This window comes from Dictyostelium purpureum (genome assembly GCF_000190715.1).
Source record: "Dictyostelium purpureum unplaced genomic scaffold DICPUscaffold_248, whole genome shotgun sequence".
Lineage (NCBI taxonomy): Eukaryota > Evosea > Eumycetozoa > Dictyosteliales > Dictyosteliaceae > Dictyostelium > Dictyostelium purpureum.
Window position 1 is genome coordinate 22904 of NW_003519584.1, and position 23369 is coordinate 46272.

The 23369-nt window shown below is 24.4% G+C and overlaps 11 protein-coding genes across 11 annotated transcripts; 8 read left to right on the forward strand and 3 right to left on the reverse strand.

The window, feature by feature from the left end:
- Positions 1-1168: 1168 nt before the first annotated feature.
- On the forward strand, positions 1169-1366 carry DICPUDRAFT_155461 (uncharacterized protein; the record flags this gene model as incomplete). Its single annotated transcript, XM_003290874.1, has 1 exon — positions 1169-1366. The coding sequence occupies one exon, from the start codon at positions 1169-1171 to the stop codon at positions 1364-1366; it is 198 nt and encodes a 65-aa protein (XP_003290922.1).
- A 599-nt stretch (positions 1367-1965) lies between these two features.
- Positions 1966-2661, forward strand: DICPUDRAFT_81623 (uncharacterized protein; the record flags this gene model as incomplete). Its single annotated transcript, XM_003290875.1, has 1 exon — positions 1966-2661. The coding sequence occupies one exon, from the start codon at positions 1966-1968 to the stop codon at positions 2659-2661; it is 696 nt and encodes a 231-aa protein (XP_003290923.1).
- A 176-nt stretch (positions 2662-2837) lies between these two features.
- Positions 2838-2987, forward strand: DICPUDRAFT_155463 (uncharacterized protein; the record flags this gene model as incomplete). Its single annotated transcript, XM_003290876.1, has 1 exon — positions 2838-2987. The coding sequence occupies one exon, from the start codon at positions 2838-2840 to the stop codon at positions 2985-2987; it is 150 nt and encodes a 49-aa protein (XP_003290924.1).
- Positions 2988-4811: 1824 nt separating this feature from the next.
- DICPUDRAFT_81624 (uncharacterized protein) lies at positions 4812-6855 on the forward strand (the record flags this gene model as incomplete). The annotated part of the gene is made up of 2 exons (XM_003290877.1): positions 4812-4888; positions 4959-6855. 2 exons carry the CDS (start codon positions 4812-4814, stop codon positions 6853-6855), a joined length of 1974 nt encoding a protein of 657 aa, XP_003290925.1.
- A 465-nt stretch (positions 6856-7320) lies between these two features.
- On the forward strand, positions 7321-7831 carry DICPUDRAFT_155466 (uncharacterized protein; the record flags this gene model as incomplete). The annotated part of the gene is made up of 2 exons (XM_003290878.1): positions 7321-7382; positions 7564-7831. The coding sequence occupies 2 exons, from the start codon at positions 7321-7323 to the stop codon at positions 7829-7831; spliced, it is 330 nt and encodes a 109-aa protein (XP_003290926.1).
- A 4602-nt stretch (positions 7832-12433) lies between these two features.
- DICPUDRAFT_10471 (uncharacterized protein) lies at positions 12434-12850 on the forward strand (the record flags this gene model as incomplete). The annotated part of the gene is made up of 1 exon (XM_003290879.1): positions 12434-12850. A coding segment is annotated over one exon (417 nt), but the record flags the coding sequence as incomplete, so codon positions are not given.
- Positions 12851-13328: 478 nt separating this feature from the next.
- Positions 13329-15452, reverse strand: DICPUDRAFT_155470 (uncharacterized protein; the record flags this gene model as incomplete). Its single annotated transcript, XM_003290883.1, has 4 exons — positions 13329-13427; positions 13496-13802; positions 13872-15042; positions 15122-15452. 4 exons carry the CDS (start codon positions 15450-15452, stop codon positions 13329-13331), a joined length of 1908 nt encoding a protein of 635 aa, XP_003290931.1.
- A 907-nt stretch (positions 15453-16359) lies between these two features.
- DICPUDRAFT_155471 (ribosomal RNA methyltransferase) lies at positions 16360-17224 on the reverse strand (the record flags this gene model as incomplete). The annotated part of the gene is made up of 2 exons (XM_003290884.1): positions 16360-16751; positions 16855-17224. 2 exons carry the CDS (start codon positions 17222-17224, stop codon positions 16360-16362), a joined length of 762 nt encoding a protein of 253 aa, XP_003290932.1.
- Positions 17225-17528: 304 nt separating this feature from the next.
- On the forward strand, positions 17529-19222 carry DICPUDRAFT_17195 (uncharacterized protein; the record flags this gene model as incomplete). Its single annotated transcript, XM_003290880.1, has 2 exons — positions 17529-17627; positions 17777-19222. Coding segments are annotated over 2 exons (1545 nt in total), but the record flags the coding sequence as incomplete, so codon positions are not given.
- Positions 19223-19437: 215 nt separating this feature from the next.
- DICPUDRAFT_81630 (uncharacterized protein) lies at positions 19438-20295 on the reverse strand (the record flags this gene model as incomplete). Its single annotated transcript, XM_003290885.1, has 1 exon — positions 19438-20295. The coding sequence occupies one exon, from the start codon at positions 20293-20295 to the stop codon at positions 19438-19440; it is 858 nt and encodes a 285-aa protein (XP_003290933.1).
- Positions 20296-20581: 286 nt separating this feature from the next.
- Positions 20582-22536, forward strand: DICPUDRAFT_81631 (uncharacterized protein; the record flags this gene model as incomplete). Its single annotated transcript, XM_003290881.1, has 2 exons — positions 20582-21037; positions 21142-22536. 2 exons carry the CDS (start codon positions 20582-20584, stop codon positions 22534-22536), a joined length of 1851 nt encoding a protein of 616 aa, XP_003290929.1.
- Positions 22537-23369: the final 833 nt, after the last annotated feature.

Sequence of the window (23369 nt, forward strand, 5' to 3'; positions counted from 1 at the left end):
GGTTTTTCTACATTTATAATTGTTTTATATATGTGTGTTTTGGATTGGTTAAATATCTATCTCTTAACACTTGAATTGTATTATGTTTGATATCTTCTAATTATATATCTGAAAATTTGATTTTGATGTTAGATTTTATTTCATTATTTAAATGAAAGTTATCACTCCATCTTTCTAATGTATCAACAATACCATCAAACTTGTTAATTAAATTATTCTATAATGCTACTGGTTTACTTGGTAGTCTAAAGTCAATCCTGATTTACTGCTAGACTTTTATTTCTTTTTTTAATAGTATTTTTAGGTTCCATTTTAAATTGAATTAGTATAAAGAAAAAAAAAAAAAAAAGTTACATTTTATAAAAAAATTATTATAAAAATGAAAAAGAAAAAAAAAATATTTTTAAATTAAAAAGGAAATTTCTAAAATTATTAACATAAAACAATATATATATACACTATTTACCTAAATATATGTCTTTAAAAATTTGATTTTTTATTTAAAAATAGAAAAAAGTTAAAAAATTTAAAAAAAAATATTTTTTCAAAATAAAATCATTTTAATTTATAAAAATTTAAATAAACTTTTTTGTACAATTACAGTCATATTTTGAACCAATAAAACAATAATGATAATAAAATAATAAACATATTAGAAAAGACTAAAGATCAATTTGTTTGTATGATCAAATTTAGCATAATATTATAAAAAGTAATATAAAAACGATAATTAAAAATGGATCATATTTATAATAATAATTTCAAATTTAATGGTAATTCAAACGATATGAATTTGGAGAAAAAACCAAAAGAATCATTACAATCAACAAAAATAAAAAATAATAAAAATAAAGAGTTAATTGAAAATTAAATTTTTAGAAGAATATCAAGATCAAATTAATAGGGACTATAAAATTCAAATTAAAAAATATAGATAAAAAAAAATCAAAAGAAATTGAGGCAAAGGATCAAATTATACAGAAATACTCAAAGGTATAAAGAGATAATAGAAAGTTTAGAATGTGAACTAAAACATTACAGGAGAGAAAATGAAGCTATCAAAGATATCAATACTAAACGAACATCAAGATACAGTCAAAATATTTAGAGAAGAGAATGAAAAATCAAAACCAACCAAAAAGATGAATTAAAAAAGGTAAATACTAAAATGAAGGCTTTAAACAACTCCATCCTCAGTCTAGGCAAAGAGAATGAAGAGCTGGAGCAAAAAAACAGGGATCAAAGAAATGAAATGAAAGAATTTACGTTGAAATTTAAAGAAACAATGATATCAATCAATAGTTCTGGTGACACCTTTAAAGAGGACGAAAGAAAAGAAAATATTAATTACATTGAACTCTATTGATCCGTATCAATTATTTGGTATCAATAATAATAGCAACAGTAATTAATTCATTGATCAAAAGATGGTCAATAACAAATTAGACAATGGGCATTATAATAAACTATAATTAAAATACATTTTAAATAAATTAATTAAACTATATTTAATTAAATATTGATAGTAGTAATAAAAAAGCAAATTTTTATTATCTTTTATTTTTATTTAATTTAATTAATATGAATTGTAAACTTTAGTGTGACATGAACCAAACGAAGTTTTTGTAATAGAGAGGAATATTTTTTTTTTATTATAATAATCAAATATACTTTTTCCTTTTTCATTTAAACACTGTTTAAAATTTTTTAATTTTTTTTAATTTACTTTTTTTTTTAATTTTCTTTCATTGTATTTTGAAAAAGTTTTTTTTTTAATTTTTTTTCATAGCATTTTGAAATAGTTTTTTTTTTTTTTTTTTTTTTTTTCTTTATTATTTTATATACATACAAATAATCATACATTTTATTTTTTCATAATAGTATTCTGCACATATAATAATTTTTAATAATAACAATAATAATTTTTTATATTTTTAAAATAATTTACTTAATTAATATTTAAAAATGGATTTATTACTTTTTTTTTACTTTTTATGTGGTATCGCCAGTTTCTCATTAGCATTTTTTATTATCAAAAAATACAATAACAATAATAATAACAATTACAATAACAATAACATTAGAAACAACAATAATACCACCCACACCCAAGACCCAATCAACCCATCTGCCTTTGCATCATCTGCCTCTACATCATCTGCCTCTGCCTCTGCATCATTTGCCTCTGCACCAGCATCTTCTGTATATACACGATCTGCACCATTTGTATCTGTATATGCACCAGGATCAATACCTGCACGATCTGCATCATTGGTACCTGCAAGATCTGCATATGCACCATTTGCAGAGGCATCAGTATCTGCACCAGTATCATATGTATCAGCACCATCAGGATCAGAATATGTATCATCTGCACCAGCACCATCTGCACGATCTGCCTTTGCATCTGCCTATGACTCTGCACAACCAGCATTAGCCTCAGTCTCTGCACCAGCATCATCTGTATCTGCATCATCTGGATCTGGATCTGCACCAGTATCATCTGTATCTGCACTATCTGCCTATGCATATGCCTCTGACTCTGCACCATCAGCCTCAGTCTCTGTACCATCACCATTATCAAGAACCACAAATTTAGAAAGCCAGTATCCAGAAATAGCCATGACTGGGCGTCTGGGCGTCCACATCAACTGGCAATAGTCCAATGAAGAAAAGACCATTGGAATTAGATAATGTAATAAATTGTGATACAATTTCAAAAAAGCATAAACTCGGAAATGAAGAGAGTTTAAATAGAGACAATCAAATTTTAATTGAAACGGAAAGAGTAAGAGAAGAAAAAATAAAATTTGACAAAATTATAAGAGCAAAGGGAAATGGAAAGAATATCAAAAATTTTCAGAGAAAGGGAAGAAATTGAAAGAATTCTAATAAATCAAATACTTCAAAGAGAACAAGATATAAAAGAAGAATACGAAAGAAGAATATTAGAAAGAATTCAAAAAGAAAGAGAAGTAAAGATATGAACAATCAAAATTGAGAGGCATCCAAAGACAACTAAAAAGATAAGAAAGAGCAGAAATTGAAAGAGAAAATAAAGAAATAAAAAGATTAAAGAGAATTCAATAAGAATTAAGAGAAGAACAAAGAATATTAGAACAAGAAAGATTGGAAAGGGCCCGTTTAGAAAGGGATGACAAAAGCACAATTTGTCTTAGTGAAATTGAGACCAGTGAACTCGCAACCATTGCATGTGTTCATAGATTCTGCTATGTATGTATTGATGAATGGTCCAAAAGCTACCTTACCGCCCAAACTGTAGATTACCATTTACTGACATCAGAGTAAGTAATCCATTAAATTTATATCAATACAAAATAATTAAAATATATTAATTTATTTCATTTTATTATTTATTGCAGAGAGTAGCTAGTGCTCAAGGTTTATAGGGCAATGATGATAAAGATAAATATGACAATAACTATATAGATATGGATCAATAATGAAATTGATGGCGGTTAAATTAATAGTTTAAATTCTTTATTCAATGTTTCATTCATTAGAACAAGATTAAGACTAAATTATTAATAAAATCGTTTAATTCAATTATTGAATTCGATGGAATTAAGAAAGTCATCTACATCATCCAGAAACAATAATCTTTATCAACATTTGTCATAAGAAATAATGTATCACACTAGTTCAAATCTACAGAATAATTCTAAATGTCCCAAGATCAAATATAACAAAATAATTCCAAAGGTAACTATAATTATAATATTAGATAATTATTAATATATTTGAATATAAAAGGTACTAATATAATATAATTCTTGGTTAAGTTAAATCCAATTTTTCCTTTTTTCCGCCAACACATTTTCTTCATTTTTCTTCTAAAGGTAATTAAAATGATAATATTTATATAATTATTATTATATTTATATAAAAAAGAAACTTATATTTAATTCATATTTAGTTAAATTCTTTCTTTTTCATTACCAACACGTACTATTTAAAGTCTATACTCAAGGTAACTATAATGTTAATATTAACAAAATTATTTTAAAAAAAAAAGATACTAAAATATTTTTTAGCTCTATCCTTTTCAATATCAACCGTTTTTAGTCGCTGTTTATTCTTTCTTTTCAGTATCAATATTTTTTAAACCAGAAATCAATCATTGGGGTTCTTGTCTAATCCTTCTTTTTCAGTATCGACCCATTTTATGTCACAAATCAAACTTTGGGGTTATGTTATTCTATGTAAATATGGTTATTAAATTGGTCTAATTAAGCTCATCCATCAACTATTCCACCGCCAACACCTATGTTAATAGAAGCTATCTAAATATTTCATTAAAAGAAAACATGTTGGTATCACTATTTGGTTAAAGTACCTGCAATATAAGAGTGGGAACTGGTAAATTTCACAAAGTTTTAACATATAAATTTTCCGGGTTTTTAATTATGATGAAATGATGAAAATCAATTAGTTTTAAACAACCAAAAATCATAAGTTTATTTAAATGCAGCAACAAAACCAAATAATAATAATAAAAAATATTAACGCCACAACCAATATCTTTAACATCCACAATATCTAACAACCAAATCACTTCTGGAAAATACAAAAAATAATTAAAACACTTATTTTTATGAAATTTTTAGATGTTTTTTTAAGTTTTTTAAAATTTATATATTTTTTTTTGAAATTTTTTCTTAATTTTTTTAAGTTTTTTTTTATTTTTTTAATTTTTTCTTAATTTTTTTAAGTTTTTTGTTATTTTTTTAATTTTTAAATAAAAAAAAAATATTTGGGTAAAATATTTTTTTTATTTTTTTATATTAACAATGGAAGAGCTACTATTATCTCTTGTGTACATTCCCATAAATGAAGAGTTAAGAAACAGTAGTAATATTAGTGATAGGTAAGTACAATACAATAAATATTTATTAAAACATATTAATTGGTTTTTCCTCTTTTTAACTATTTATTAGATTATTATATGCATCTTGGAATAGTATATGGGGGGTTAAATTTTTAAGAAAAAAAATTTATAAAATGATTTTTAAGTCTATTCATTTTAATGTTGTAGATCTTGATAAATCCCGTTATGATCAGTTTAAAGATAAATCATATATAAAAACACTTAAGTGGTATGGTGATCAAATACCAAATAAAAATGAATTTCCACCATTTTTGACAAATTTATATTTGCACAATTTTTCTAAAAAGTTAATTTTTACTTTACCAAATACAATAGCTTCACTCACATTCGGTGATAGATTTAACCAATTAATTCCACCTGGCACATTGCCAAATAGTCTAAAAACACTCACATTCTGTACTAGTTTTAACAAAGAATTTCCACCTGGCGCATTACCAAATAGTCTCACAACACTCACATTCGGAACTAATTTTAACCAAGTAATTAAACATGGCTCATTACCAAATAGTCTAACATCGCTCACATTCGGTCATCGTTTTAACCTGGGACTTCTACCCGGAATATTTCCAAATAGTCTCACAACACTCACATTCGGTACTGATTTTGACCAAGAAGTTCTACCCGGCACATTACCAGATAGTCTTACATCGCTCACATTCGGTGAAGACTATAATAAATTAGTTTCACTCGGCACATTACCAAATAGTCTAACATCACTCACATTCGGCTATTATTTTATTCAAGTACTTCCCCCCGGCACATTACCAGATGGTCTCAGAACACTCACATTCGGAACTAAATTTAACCAAGAATTTCCACCCGGTACATTACCAGATAGTCTCACAACACTCACATTTGGAGCTAGATTTAACAAAGAATTTCTGCCCGGCATATTGCCAAATCGTATCACAACACTCACATTCGGTGATGATTTTAACCGAGTGGTTAAACCAGGCACATTACCAAATAGTCTCACAACACTCACATTCGGTCATAATTTTAACCAAGTAGTTCTACCTGACTCATTACCAAATAACCTCACAACACTCACATTTGGAACTAATTTTAACAGAGAATTTCTACCCGGCATATTGCCAAATCGTATAACAACACTCACATTCAGTTATGGTTTTAATCAAGAAGTTAAACCCGGCACATTACCAGATAGTCTCACAACACTCACATTCGGAACTAAATTTAACCAAGAATTTCCACCCGGTACATTACCAGATAGTCTCACAACACTCACATTTGGAGCTGAATTTAACAAAGAATTTCTACCCGGCATATTGCCAAATCGTATCACAACACTCACATTCGGTGATGATTTTAACCGAGTGGTTAAACCAGGCACATTACCAAATAGTCTCACAACACTCACATTCGGTCATAATTTTAACCAAGTTGTTCCACCTGGAACATTACCAAATAGTCTCACAACACTCACATTCGGTGCTATTTTTAACCAAGTAGTTCCACCCGGCACATTACCAGATGGTCTCACAACACTCACATTCGGCCATGATTTTAACCAAGTTGTTCCACCTGGAACATTACCAAATAGTCTCACAACACTCACATTCGGTGCTGTTTTTAACCAAGTAGTTCCACCCGGCACATTACCAAATAGTATCACAACGCTCACATTCGGTCTTTGTTTTAACCAAGTAGTTCTACCCGGCACATTACCAAATAGTCTCACAACACTCACATTGGGTCGTGATTTTAACCAATTAGTTCCACCCGGAACATTACCAAATCGTCTCACCACACTCACACTCAGAGATAATTTTAAACAAGAATTTCCACCAGGAACATTACCAAAAATTCTTCCAACAAACAATCCTACATTTAAACAATTATTTCCACCAGACTCATTACCAAATACCAACAAAGTTTTAACATATAAATTTTTCCCGGTTTTAAATTATGATGAAATGATGTAAGTCAATTAGTATGAAACAACCAAAAATCATAAGTTTTATTCAAATTCAGCAACAGCAACAAGACCAATAGGTAATAAAAAATATTAATGCCACAACCATTATCTTAATCATCCACAATATCGAACAATCAAAATACCTCTGACAATACAAAAAAAAAAAATCAAACTTTTTAAATAAATACATAAAAACAAATATAACTATATAAAAAGGAAATTATATATTCAGTATCTTTCTTTTTATAATTATTTTTTGATTTGAAGTATAAATAATAAATTTACCAAAAATTTAATTATTTTTTTTATTTTTTTAATTTTTTTATTTAAATTTTATTTATTATAATTTTAAAGAATGTTGTCTTATTTAAATTTTTTTTTTTTTTTAAAAGTGAAGAAAATTAAAAGTAAATGGTTTTAATTTTTTTTTTTTTTTTTTTTTTAAAAGTGAAGGTTTTAATTAATCAGTAAAATGATTAACTTAGCACTAATTATAGTGAGACTCTTACCAGTCTCTGGAAGGGATACAGAGAAGTAAGAGTGGTTGTAAGGTACTAAGATCAAATAATTAAATAAAATAAAATTTATATGAAATGTTTATTTTTTTATTTTTTTTTAAAAATTTCTTTTTTTGGTGAATTAAAATAATTGTTAATTATTATTAATTAGTGTTGATTGTTATTGAACTAGGGTAGTAAACATCAGTGATTTAAAGGTTATATGTAGAAGCTAATAAGAATTTGTTAACTAGAAAGAAAAAGAACAATTATAAACCACTTGTAGATGAAATTGAAAAGATCATTAAAAGAAGAATCCGTAAATATGGCAAAGGTGAAAGAATAGAATATTTAATCAGATACAAAAATTCAAATGAAGATAATGATACATGGCTACCAAATTTTTATTTAGAAGACGAATGTGAAGATATGGTTAATAGTTTTGAAGCCCATTACAGAGATGTTGGTCAATCAATTCAAGTTTAAAAAAAGAAAAAAAAAATAAAAAAGTTATTAGGTTATGGTATTGTAGTTCAAACCAGTAATTTTAGGCTCCGCTTAGGAAGGGGATGTGTAATGAACAAGGATCATTACTCAATAATAATCAACATTAATTAATAATAATTAACAATTATTTTAATTCACCAAAAAAAGAAATTTTTAAAATTATTTGATCTTAGTACCTTACACCTAGTTTATTACATGGTATACCATTACATAATAAATAAACTTTTAATGTATTCATATGCATTTTAGAATTAAATGAATATTACAGTTATAATTATATCTCAACTAAATAATATATTTATATTTTCCTTTATTTTAAATAATTTATTATTTAAAATTAAAAATTAAAAATAAAATAAAAATAAAAAAATTGAAAAATTTAAAAATTTAAAAAATAAAATTTTATTTTTTAGTTTTCAGTTTTCGGTTTTAGTTTTCACAAACAAATAATTGTATATTTATTTGATTATTAGAATTATTTATATTTATTATTTATCTATAACTAAAGTAGCTCCATCTACATTACAGGTAATTTGTAAAAAGTGGAATATATAAAACTTTTAAATCTCCGAAAAGATAAATCTTATTATAAAGACTCCCCGTCCGGGAATTGAACCCGGGCCTTTCGCGTGACAGGCGAAAATCCTCACCACTAGACCAACGGGGAAGAGTTATGAATGTTTGTAATGAAGCTCTATACAGCTTACAAATGATTTATATGTAAAATAAGTATACAGTTCTTCGCAAAAGTTTTGACCCCCTTTTTTAAAATTTTTTTATTTTTATTTATCTTCAATAATTTTAATTCCAATTATTCTAAAAAATATAAAATAAATTTTAGAACATCTGAACTATATTTTTTTATAAAAAAAAAATAAAATAAAATTTTTTTTTTTGAAAATTTTTTTTTTTTTTTTTTTACATATAAAAAAAATGGGTTCATTATTTTTAAAAAGATAATTTAAATTTTAATATATAATTTATTTTTTAAACGAAATTTTTTTTTTAATGTTTTGTTTCTTGATATTTTGTGAATTCACCTTAGTTCTTATTTATTTGTTGTATTTTTATTGAGGTTGATTCATAAAGATTATCAAATATATCCTGATGAATATTTTTTAAAATTCAACAAATTAAAAGATTGAAATTATGACGTGGGTACCCGATAGAAATCAATTTTATACTTCGTTTTACTATTGACCATATATTCTCAATAATATTAAGATCTGGTGAACAGGGTAGAATAAATATCACCCTAATGTACATTTTTTCTTAAAAATCGGCCAATAATTAGGTCATATGAATAGAGCAATTGTCTTGTAAAAGAAACATATGACCAGATAAAATTCATTTCTCTCGTAAAGTTCTTCTATAACCCTGTATTAATATTTTTAAATATTTTGCAGCATTTGTGTTAAACCTGATAATACATATACGACCTGCACTATGAGCTGTGCAACAACATCATGTATATATTGAGCTGCCACCTCATCTTCGTTTGGCCAATATGTTTTGTTTTAGGTTTCTTGTATCATGAATCCATTTTTTAGTTTTCAATTAATAAGAAAATCCTTCAATTCTGGTTTCATCAACAAATATTACCCTTTTCCCAATTTTCAGCTGCCCAATTTTGGCACTTTTTTACCCACCTTAGCTTTGAGACATATATTTTTCGGTTGGAAAGTGTTTACATTTTAAACTTTTAAAAAAAACATTATTATGTTGTAGAGACCTACTATTTGAACTTATTGAAACATTTTTTTGAAAGTTTTTTCTAAGATATCTTTTTATATTACTTAAATTATGACATTTCCCATTTCAAATTTATTTTCTACAATGTCTTTCAATTCGGTCGTCCATCTTTCTTATTATGCCAGGTATTGTATTTTCTTCAATTGTACCTTTTTCTAGATTTTTTTTAAAAAATTCTCTTAACTGTGGACCTACTTCACTCAATATATCTTTAACTTTTTGATGATTTTTTGCTTTTTTGTAAATTTTTAAAATCACATTTATTAACTCTAAAAAAAGGGTCATTATTGTTTTTTTTTTCTATTTTTTATGAATATACTGTCCTATTTGTTTTTAAAAAAAAATTAAAATAAAAATAAAAAATTATAATAAAATTGAATTATCTTCTCAAAAATTTAGACCCCATTTCATATGGGCGCTATAAAAAAAAAATTAAAAAAATTTTTTTAAAAAAATAAATTTTAAATTTTTATTTAACAAAAAAAATATAAAAAAACCGTATAAGTTTATCTATAAATATTTTTAAAATGGATTTATAGTCAAAAACCTAAGATAAGATTAAAATTAAAATTTTTTTCTAATGTTTTTTATTAGGGGGTCAAAACTTTTGCGAACAACTGTAACAAATAAACAACAAATAAACAAATATGTATTATATGTGTAATAAAATTGTAGTTTATTGAATAATATAGAATAAAAAAAACCTCTGAAGTTTTAGACTGAGAACTTGAGGTATTTATACTGAATGAGATTGGTTCTAGAAGCTAATTCATAAGTTAGTTGGAAATACTGGAATTGGTAGTTACTAAACAGTAGTTAATAAACAGCAGTTAGTGAGTCTTAATAAGTCTAGGGTCATAGCGTTAATGTAGCAATATCATAATAGTATATATATGGTCGGACGGGGGCAGTTATACTACATGTTGTAGTATATGACCCCCATAAGGTTTGAACATTTAAGGCAGGAGTTCAAATTAATAGTATAAAATTAAGAAATTTCCCTTTTGCTAAGTTAGTCACCTCACGCCTTAGTTGTGCATAGTGCACTTTATTACAATGTTTAAAGTATAAGACCCTTTTAATTTCTAACCTAGGATTCAAATTAATAGTTTAAATTAAGAAAATTCCCTTTTGCTAAAGTTGTGTATAGTGCACTTTATTACATGTTTGGAAAATATAATGCATTTTGAAATAAAAATACCTAAAATTGAATATCTTAAATGAATTAAAATTAAATAACCAAAACGAATTAAGATTAAATAAATAAATAAATAAAATGTGTTAACTATTTCACTTTTTAAATATCTATGGTTCAAAAATTGAGTGGTAAACAATTAATACAAAAAAAAATAATTAATTTGAAATCCTACTTTAAATGTTCTAACCTAATAGTACTCATGTTATAAATTTAAAAAAAAACATTTTATATAAAATATATTATAACCATAATTATACCCCTATTTATTATTTTAATATTGATTTGAAATAGAATTAAAATCTATTAATTCAAATAATTTTTTCAATAATTATGTTCATTTAAAATAAATAAATTTTATATTTTGTAAATATTATATAATTTTTTTTTTATATTTATATATATAAAGAAATTTAATTTATTATTTTGTTTTGTGTAATTACTTATGATTATCAAAAAAAAAAAAAAATTAAAAAAATTTAATTTTGAAAAAAATTTATGATTTAATTTTCATTCAAATATTGATATGATTTAAGTAACTTAGAATATAAAAATAAATTTAAAAAAAAAAAATTATAAATTTATAATAAATACCAAATTGGGGGATTTTTTTTGGGTTCAAAAAAAAAAAAATTTTAAAAATAGAAATGTGGCAAATAAAATATAAAAAAAATTAATAAAAAAATTCAAAATAAAAATTTATTGTAATTTTTTTTTTAAAATTTTTTAAAATTAATTTTGTTGGTGACCCATTAAAGAAAAAAAAAGAAAAAAAAAAAAAAAGGTTAAAAATAACACAATGGGGTTGTCTTGTGAGACAATCTTTTTTAAATCACCATTAAAACGTGGGTTATACAAATCTATTATTAATATCAATTTTTTAAAATTGAAAAAGTAAAAGTACTATTAATAGTGTATCTATCAGAAACACTCATAATATTTATAGTGCAATTTTTAACTACCGAATTTATACGATAAATTTGGGTGGGTTGTTATTGTTTGTGAATGTGGGTGATGTATTATTTTTACCCTTTTTTTGCTGTTGTTTGTTTTTTTTTTTATTTTTATTATTTTTATTTTATTTTTTTTTATTTTTTTATTATATTATTATTTTTTTTTTTTTTCATAATATAATTTATCAATAATATAATATATATACCCATCACATAAAAAATCAATTACAATTAAATTTTATCTTTACACTTTATAAACCCATTAATTTATTTCATTAACCACAAATGAATGGTATCATTTTTATAAAAATAGAACAATATATATAAAAGTATAATAAAATTTATTTTTATTACCTTTTTTAAACTCAATAATTAAATATATAATTAACTGCATTCATCCAATTGGGGCAGTTTTTTTTTCAAACAACTCAAGACTTAAAAAAATTATAAATTTAAACAACAACAGAAAAAAAAAAATAATCATTTTCCCAAACATTTTTCAAAATTATCTAATAGATAAATAAACCAACATATAAAATAAATTTTACAGATAACTTTCAAATAAAATCATATTCAAATAATTATAAAATGAATTTAAAATTAAATTTAAAATTAAATTTAAAGTGTATCATTCAAAATGACTTGGAAATGCCACGATTTGAAAGAGACCGATCAAAAGTGCTATCAAAAATCACTGATTATATATACCTCAGTGACCATTCAATTGCATCAAATACAGAACTATTAGAGAGAACCGGCATCACACATTCAATAAACTGTGCAGTCGAACACCACGATATTCAACACAATAAAAATATAAAAACATTAAAACTAAACCTTGTAGATAATCCAAATCAACCAATAGAAAACATATTTGACTATGTTATAGAATTTATAGATAATGCAAGAAAAGAGAATGGCTCCGATACTAAAGTACTTGTTTTTTGTCATAAGGGCATTAGTAGAAGCGCATCACTCGTCATATTATATATTATGCATATTTATAACTGTCCCCTTAACAAGGCCTATTCTTTTGTTCAAAACGTACGTCCAATAGTTAGTCCAAATTTTGGCTTTTACCAATCACTAAAGCAATATAGTATTTCAAAAGGATACGAACTCAATAATAATAATAATATAATTTTAGAAAATAATAATAATAATAATAATAATAACAATAATAACAATAATAATAATAATAATAATAACTTAAATATAGATAATAATTACAACAATTTTATTATCAATAATAATATAAGTTTTGTAAATAGCAACACCAATAATTTAAACTTTAATGATTGTACATATAATAATCAAATTGTAAATATTGACAACACCAACAACGTTATTAGTACCAGTAACAATACAATTAAAATAATAACGAATAATATTTTTACAATAATTTAATTAATTTTAACTTTATATAAATATATTATACCTTAAATAAAATTTTATTTATTCAAGAAAATTAAAAAAACTATTTTCTTTATTTTAATTAAAAATGATAAAAAAAAAAAAGCTTTTTTTTCTTTTTAATCCTTTTTTATTTTATTTATTATTAATTACAATGTATTATTTATTTTGAGCTATTAATATATTTTCGTACTATTTCTATATGTGATTTAAATTTATCTTTTATTTCATTTGATGTTTGGAAAAGATTTTCTTCTAATATCTAAAATAAAAATTTAAAATAAATATTAGTATTTTTCTTTTTTCTTTTTTTTTTTTATTATAACCTACCAATTGATCCTCAACTCTTTTACATAGATCATATGCTATTGAAATCGGTTTACCCTTTAACAATGAATGAATATCAGCATCCAAAATTGCTTTTCTATATAAAATATTTAAATGTCTTATTGCTTCAGCTCTTTTATCGTCTAACCATTGCTTAAAGTTTACAGAATCTAAAAATTGTTTATAAAGTTCAATCTCTTTTGATTTACTATCGATAATATATCTTTCATCACTTTCTGTTATTCTTCTTATAAACTCCTCTCTATCAAATGGTTTTAATCTTGGTGGTCTTTGAAAAATTGATATGGTTCTAAATTTATAAAAAAAAGTGTATTAATAATTTGGTTTTATTGAATAAATATAAAATATTAATACATACTTTGCTAGCGGTAATAATGATGAAAAATATCTTTCCAATGGTATTAAAAATTTTTGAGTTAATTGTAAAAAATAGGTACGCAAAGTTTCATTTATGGCATTTTCGTCTGTATTTTCTGAAACAGTTATTTTTTTTAAAATGGTTTTATCTGGGGAAGTGAGGCATTTATATTCTGAAATTATTTTCTCTTTGTTATCCAATACGTGACGACTAAGAATATCTTTTGACATAATGTTTGGTAAAGAAGATTTAATTTTTTTAAAGCCACCTAATCTAGATTGACAAGTACCTATAGTCAAAATATTTGGCCAATTTCCTAAAGCTTTCAAAAAGAATGGGTTTGTAACTCCTAAAATTGATGGTGGTATATTATTTGTTTCGTAGCCATCACCGGTGGCGCTGTTCGGATTATTAGAGTATTGAGTGTATTTGTGAAAATCTGTATCGTGGATTGTAAAGTATGGTCTATAGTCACCGCAATACAACAATGGTGATATTAAACTGACTAATGCTAAAACGCTGTCTGAACACATTGGAGGATTTGGTGAAATTACTAATATGGGGTGACCTAATAAAACTAACTCCCAGAGCATCCAAAGCTTGGTTGTAAAATTTTTAAAGCAACCATAGATATCAATTGATTTCAAATTACTGACCAACTTCATTTCACTCCAAAGTGGGGATTGTGAGGCACTTCCGATGTGTTGCTTGACGACTGGATCGATGATGTGTGGAGTACCTCTAGTATGAGGTACGTGAAATGTTAATATATATCCCAAGATTGGCAATTCGTAAGTTTGACCTAGCTTTAGTTCTGGCCAACCCATTATATTTTGATATGCTACCTCCAATAATGTATTACCATGATCGAAATAGAGTGGCCCTACAATTTCCATAACTTTTTTGAATAAACCTACAAATGATTCATCGCTTAATAATACAACTGATTTCTGTAAATAACCTCTTGAAATTGAAGCATCTTTAACCTGTTTAAAAAATACATAACCATATTGAAATGATCCAAATCCATTATTAGTTGTAGTTTCCCTTAACCTGAATGAATAGATTATATCTCCTTGTAAATGTGAATTTGAATCAGGAAATGATAAAAAACATAAATTTGTAGTTTCCTCCTCTTTAAAATTAACCTGTGGGTAGCTATATTCCAAAACTGCATATTATAATAAAACTGAATATTAATAAAACAATTTATCTATATTAACCTATAATGAAAATTTATAAATTTATACCTTGACCAATTTCTAAATCAAAATTAACTATACAAAAACTATTGATCCATTTTTTCTTTTTCGCTTGATTAATTGTTGTAGATGAAGAGTGGTCAACTAAAGCTGTGCTTATATTTGGGTGCTGAATATGAACTTTGGTGGATATCTCTAATTTTTTACCTTCCTCTTCTAATTTATATATATTATCTTTAGTAAGAGTTTCTCTTTCTTTTAATTCTTTCTCTTTTTGTTCCTTTTCTCTTTGCTCTTTTAATAATAATAACTTTTGATTTTTAACTTCTTCTTCTCTGGCAATTAAAGAAAGAGGATCATTACCCTCAACTATGTCCATTTATTATTATATTATATTTTATTTTATATATTATTAATATTATTTTATAAAGGTAAATTTTAATGTTTTGTTCTATATAAAATTTATGTTGTTTTTTTTTTATTAATTAATTACAAAATTAAGTTTTTTTTTTCTACTTGTTATTTTTTAATATTATTTATTTATGATTTAACTGAATAATATTAAAGCTATTATATCTTATATTTGTGTGGGTGTGTTTATGTGTGCTTTGTTATTGTGTGGTGGGTGTATTGAATGCACTATTTAATTTTTTATTTTTTTTAAAATTAAAAAAAAATTGGGTTTAAATAATAAATTAAAAAACAATAATATCTATAAAAAAACTATTATTAAACTATACATATAATAAATGAACAAATTATATTTATACAAAAATACTATTCTAATAAAATATACATATATGATTATTATTATTTTTTTATGAAATTTAAAAAAATGTTAAAAAAACTAAAATGAAAATATAAAAAAATAAAAATATAAACTATAAAAATATAAAATATATTGGGGAAAAAAAAAACAAAAAAAAAACAAACAATAAGTTTTTAGATTTTATATAAGAGTATTTATTTATAAATAATTATTTTTCGATAAGGAATGTTTTAAAACCACTATTTTTTTTTATTTTTTTTTTATATTTTTAAAAATATAAAAAAAAAATAAAAAAAAAAAATAAAAAAAACTTTTTTTTTTTACATAAAACAAAAATAATGAAAATAACAATTATTTATTTTAATTTTTTTTTTTTTTTTATGGTATTTAATTAAATTAAATTTTCTTATAATAAAAATAATGAAAAATAAAATAGGGGTTAAAATAAAATGATATCGATTTTAAATTTTCAAATAAATTGTTAACTTTTTTATTATATTTTTTTTATTATAATAAATTAATCAAAACCTTTTAAGTCACCAATTGCTATAAAAGGTACAATTAAACTATCCACAAAAAATTCTTGATTATTATTATTATTATTACTATTATTATTATTATTACAACTATTATTGATATCTATAATTTTTGGGTTATAATTTTCTGGTGGTTGATAATTTTTACATAAAACAAAGTTTTCCAATGAGGAGTCTCTACTACTTTTTGGTTTTACAAATGAAACATGTTCAAAGAAAAGTTTCATCTGTGAAAACATAAGGCTCATATCATCGCCCTTAAACATTTTGGCAACAAATGTGCCACCTGGTTTTAATGTATGTACTACAATATTTAATGCTGATAAAATTAATTGTGATTGACCATAAAAATCAATATCATGTAAACCAGTAACTAATTTTTTTTAAAATAAAAATTTTGCAATTAATAGGTGTGTTAAATTTTAAATTAAAAAAATTGAGAATGATAGCTATAAATAATAAAAATAATTGCTTACCATCTGGTGCACCATCGGAAATAATTAAATCGGCTAATGAGCCATCGAAATGTGAAATGATTTGCTTTGCGGTTTCGTATTTTGTGATATCACCCTTTATTTGAACAACACCTTTAAGTGGTGCCATTTCTTGAATGTCTACTGCAACAATTTTAACATTTGGGTCGCTACCATCACCATAAATTCTTCTACTTAATACTTGACTCCAACTACCTGGAGCAGCACATAAATCTACAACTCTTTTAACATCTTCAAAAATTGAATATTCTTCATCGATTTGAATTAATTTAAATGCAGATCTGGCTCTCCATCCCTCCTCTTTTGCTTTTCTGTAATAAATATCTCTTTTATCTTTTGATGATTTACCCATTTATGTTTTTATAATATCTATTATTATAATTATAGTTATAAGTAATAATAAACTTTCGTATTTTTGGTTTAAATAGAAATTTTAATTAAATTTGGTATTATTATGAAAATTATAAAAAAAAAAAAAAAAACGAAAATAAAAAAATTTAAAAAGATTTTATTTTTTTTAAAATTTTTTTTTTTTTTAAATATTTCATAGTTTTTAAAAAAATAATTATTTTTTTCATATTACTTTTGTTTAAATTAACTATAATTTATAAAATAAAGAAATGGTAAACTATAATCAAGACGAAGAATTTGATGATTATGAAGAGGAAAATGAAGTCGAAGAATTATATGTCCCCCACCCATATGGTATTAAACCAAAGGGTAATTACTATTTTGATTCATTAAACAAAGATTTTGTAAATATAGATTTATTTAATTTTATTTAATATTTAATTAAATTTTATTAATTTTTTTTTTTTTCTTTTTTTTTTTTTTTTTTTTCATTTTCCCTTTTTTATTTTTTTTTAATTTTTTGATTCTTTTTTTTTTGGTTATTTATTTTTAGTATGACACAAGAAAAAATGGATTGGGGTTATTTAATGTATTTGAAGATAATTTTATTTTAGATTCAATTTTAGATTTATTAGATGAAAAAACTTTGAGTCAAGTTATTAGTTTAGTTAGTAAATCATTTTATATTTATGTTCAAGAAGAAGAGCAATGGAAAATTAGAACCATCAATAAATTTTCAAATGGTGAATTTAAATATAATCATAGTTGGCAATATACATTTAAATCAAATTCAGATAAATCATTCAAAACTATACCAAAACCAATTCAAGTAAAATATTTCTACTCAGATTACTTATTCCATATTCATAGATGTTCCACCGTCGATCTCAGTCAATTTGAAGAAGGTGATACAATTGAAAGACGTTCAGGTTTGACAGCTGAAGAGTTTACCAACGAATATTTAATCCCAAATAAACCTGTTATCCTTCAAGATGCAACTAAAGATTGGTTAGCTAGAAATTGGACAAGGGAAACTTTAGCTCAAAAATGTGGTGATACTAAACTTTATGTCAATGCTGGTGTATTTATGAATGTTGCAGATTTCTTTGAATACAGTAGACAGTGCACTGAAGAAATGCCAATGTATCTTTTCGATCATTATTATGGTGAAAAGGTACCAGAACTTATTAAAGAGTATTCCACCGAACATATTTTTAAAGAGGATATTTTTTCAGTTTTAGGTGATAAAAGACCTAGTTTTAGATGGCTTTTAGCAGGCCCAAAAAGATCAGGTGCATCCTTCCACAAGGATCCAAATCATACATCAGCTTGGAATGCAGTTATTACAGGTAGAAAGAAATGGGTTATGTATCCTCCACACGTTGTCCCACCAGGTGTACATCCATCAGACGACGGTTTAGAAGTTACTGCCCCATCATCCATTATTGAATGGTTTTTAAATTATTATGAAAAACCAAATAAAAAGAATTCAGAGGAGGATGAAATTGCAAAACAACAAAAAGAAAATGATAAAAAGCAAACAAGATTCAAATCAAGAGATAAGAAAATTTCAAATAAGGCTATTCAAGAAAAACAACAAAAGCAACAACAACAACAACAGGAACAGGATACTTATGAAAACGTTAAGCCATTAGAGGGTATTTTAAATGCAGGTGAATTAATCTATGTACCATGTGGATGGTGGCATTGTGTTTTAAATTTAGAAGAATCGATTGCAGTCACTCACAACTTTATTGATTCACAAAACATTCTCAATGTAGTCGATTTTATGGCAACAAAAAAGAAAAAAGATTTACATGACGAATTCAACAAAGCCTTTGAAGAGAAATACCCAGGTAAATTAGAAAAATTACGTGAAGAAAGAAAACAAAAAGAAGAAGAAAAATTAAAATCAAAGAAAAAATCTTTATGGGAAACTACAACCGATAACAATACATCAAATAAATCATTTTCATTTTCATTTTCAATTTCCCAAGATGAAAATGAATCAAACGAATAAATTTTATATTATAAATAAATAAATAAATAGATAGATTAATTAAATTTATAATTAAATAAACTAATAAAAAAATTACTTTTTTTTTTTTTTTTTTTTTTATAATATTAAATAAATAAATGAAAAATGAAAAATTAAATTAAAAATAAAATACTAAAATATACATTATTAAATTTATTAAATAATTTATAAATAATTTATTTTCCTTTTTTTTCTTTTCTAGCCTTCTTTCTACTCTTCTTTTGTGTTGCAAATGACCATGATTTCTTTTCTTTAGTTCTTAATGCTCTTGGGAGTTTCCAACCTTTTTCTAAAGCAGTTTCAGCAGCTTGAGTAAGTACAACTGGAATAATTTTACCTTTTTCTTTTTTCATTTTAATCTTTCTACCCTTTTCATCTTGATAGATCTTTTGATCTTTATTTATTAAAATTAAATTTTCTGGTGATACTGTATCTTTTTCTTTTTTAAATTTATTAATTTCTGGTTTTTTAGTTTGAGTCTTTTTAACAACTGGATGTTTTTTATTATTTTCATTATCTTGTTCTTCTTCTTCTTCTTCTTCTTCCTCTTCTTCACTTTCCATATCCTCGTCCTCTTCTTCCTCTTCCTCCTCACCATCACTATTAAATGATAATGGTTTAATTACAGTAGTAACAATTTTATCATCACTTGAAATTTCAAATGATTTTTTAACTTCATTTTTAATTTTTTCTTCTTGTGTATCTTTAGTATCACATTCTTCTTCATCTGAATGTTCAAGACCAAATTCATCTTGATGTTTCTTTTTGGAATCTTTAATGGATTGTTGGAATGCTTCTCTTTGTAATTGTGCAAATTTCTTTTGTTCTTTTTTTTCATTTTTTTCTTTCTCTGCGATTCTTTGCATTGCAAATTCTCTTCTTTCCTTTTTTCTTCTTGAAAAACCTGTTAAAAAATCTTTTCTGTCATGTTCATTATATGAAATTTCTTTAACTCTGTCTGTATTTTTGGCTGCTGCTGTATAATTTGGTGCCTTTGGTGGAGGACCTTTAAGTTTAAAGCCAACTGATGACATTTTTTTTATTTATATATAAATAATAATTATGTGATTAAATATTAAAAAAATTAATAATATATAACTAGAAATAAAAATTAAAAAAAAAAATTGGATAAAAACGAAAAAAAAAAAAAAAAAAAAAAAAATTATTTTATTTTTTTTTTTTTTTTTAAAAAACGACAAAAATTATTTTTTTATAATCTCGACTTTTTTTTTTTTTTTTTTTTCTAAATTTTAACAAAACTTTATAAATTAATATTTATATTTATATTTATATTTAAATACAGTATATATATAGTTTATAATGGGTGTTCAAAAAAAAGATATTAAGAAATCACAACAATCTCAACCAAAAAAACAACAGATTAAAGAAGAGGAACCAACCATAGAGAAAGATGAAGAAACATTAGAACAACAAGACGAAAAAATTATAAATAAACATTGGAAAAATTTAAATAGTTTTAATGATGATAGTAGCAAACCAGAAAATGATTCAGATAATGATTTTGGTGATTCAGATGATGAAAATGTAAATAATAATAGAGATGATGATGGAGATGGATCAGATGAAGAATCAAATAATAAATTTGGCAAAAAAAGAAAAATATCAGAATTTAAAAACGATACCAACAATCAAGAAGATGACGAAGAACAAGATAATAGTAATAAAAATGGCAAATTTGATACAACTATAGATAAAACTAAAAAAGTACCAAAAGGTGCTAGAAAATATTTAAAGGGTGAAATTGTTGCACCAACTGTATGTATCAATAATTTATATTCATATCTATTATTATAGTACACAGAAGGTATAACAATTGTGCAGTTTATTAATTTTTTTTCTTTTTTAATATAAATTTTTAGGGTATTAAAAATCCATATTTAAGAACAAATTTAAAAAAAATTGGAGATTTAAAAAGAGAGTCAGCTAAACAAGCATTAAAGAGTGAAATGTTATTACAAAAAGATTGTGGTTTTATTGTTACAGAAAATGAAAAAGAAAAAACATATAAATTAACCCAACATCAAATTGCAAAACAAGTTGATATTCAATCATCTGGTAAAGTTTTTGATTTAAATTTAGACCCAAATGGACCATACAATTTCGAATATTCAAAGAATGGTAGATATTTATTATTAGCAGGTGCAAGAGGTCATTACTCGATCGTGGATTGGCAAAGAGGTAAAAAACTTACAGAAAGACATTTAGGTGGGGCTATTCGTGATGCATGTTTTCTTCACAATGAAACAATGTTTGCATTGGCCCAAAAGAAGTACACATATATTTATAATCAAGACGGTGTTGAATTACATTGGCTTAAAGATCACTACGATCCAAAGTTTATCGATTTCCTTCCATACCACTATCTTTTAGTATCAGCCACAAACAAAGGTAAAATTATATACGAAGATATTTCAGTTGGTCAAAAAGTTGTAGAAAGTCATTATCATGGTCCACTTAGCGCAATGTGTCAAAATCCACAAAATGCAGTTATGAATTTAGGTTTTAGCACTGGTATTGTTCAAATGTGGATTCCAAAATCAAGAAACCCAGTCGTTAAGATTCATTGTCATAAATCACCCATCACATCCATGGCTGTCAGTTTATCTGGTAATTATCTTGTAACTGCAGGCAGCGATTGTATGGTTAAAGTATTTGATCTTCGTAACACCTATCAAGAAACACATGCCTTTGCAACTAAAATTACACCAAATGCAATCTCATTATCAGGTACCAATGTTTTAGCAGTAGCAGGTGATAAGCAAACATACATTTGGAAGAATCCATTCGATACATCCATCCAAGAACCATATCTCATTCATAAAAATAATTCAATTGCAAACTCTGTTCAATTTTGTCCATTTGAGGATGTTCTTGGTATTGGCACACAATCAGGTTTTAGCTCAACTTTAGTACCAGGCAGTGGTATTGCAAACTACGATTCTATGGAAGCAGATCCATTCGCAAGCAACAAGATGAAGAAAGAACAAGAGGTAAAGAAACTCCTCGAAAAGATTCCACACGATATGATTACATTAGATCCAAATGTTATTGGTACCATTCAATCTGGTGTTAAAAGTGAAGAAGATAAATTCAAAAGAGCCAACGAACCAAAAGTCGATAAAAATCGTGTTTTCGATCCAGTTAAACTTCAACAAATTAAAGAAAGAAATAAAGAAAGAAAAGAGAAAAGAGAAAGTGAAATTCTTACATCAACTGATAAATCTGCTTTATCTAGATTCGAAAAAAAATATTAAATTATTAAAAACAATTTTATATTAAAAAATAATAAAAAAAAAAAAATAAATAAAAAGATACATAAAAAAAAAACAAAAAAAAAAAAACAAAACATTTATTGATTTGTATTTATATTTAGTAAAAAGTAAAGAGTAACTTTCTCTTCTTTCTTTCAAGCTTTAATTATATTATATATTGTATAATTTAACATCATACAAATATGGTATAGTGTTTGATGGGGTTACTTTAAGGTTTTATAATAATAATGATCCTATATAATTTAAAACTTTCCATAAATGTAATTTAATATTTTTTTTTTATAATCTTTTTTTTTTTAATTTTAAATATATTCAAAGTATTACAGATAAAAATAGGCTATATCTATATTAAAACAACTAAAGTCGTAATTTTTAATTAAAAAAAAAATCAAAAATAATTTTGTTGGTGTTAAATTTAAATCACGCCTCAATCTGGTTTTTAATACCATTTAAAACAAGCTCATCAAAAACAACACACATATGGGGTTAAAAAAAAAAAATTGAACAACCACTTTTTCCCCCAAATTTGGTTGTTTAATTATTTTTTATAAAAAAAAAATTACCACAGTATTGAAAAAAAAAATTTTAAAAACAATACTTAACAACAACAAAAATAACAATAACAACTATTACACATTAAAAGCAATAAAATAACACAACACAACAGCTACAAAACAAACAAAAAAATAATAATAAAAAAAATAATAAAAAAAAAAAAAAAACCTGAGGTTGTATTAAAAAAAAAAAATAAAAATAAATTTTCTTCCTCATTAATTATTATTTAATTTATTAATTACACCAGTTGGTTATAAATA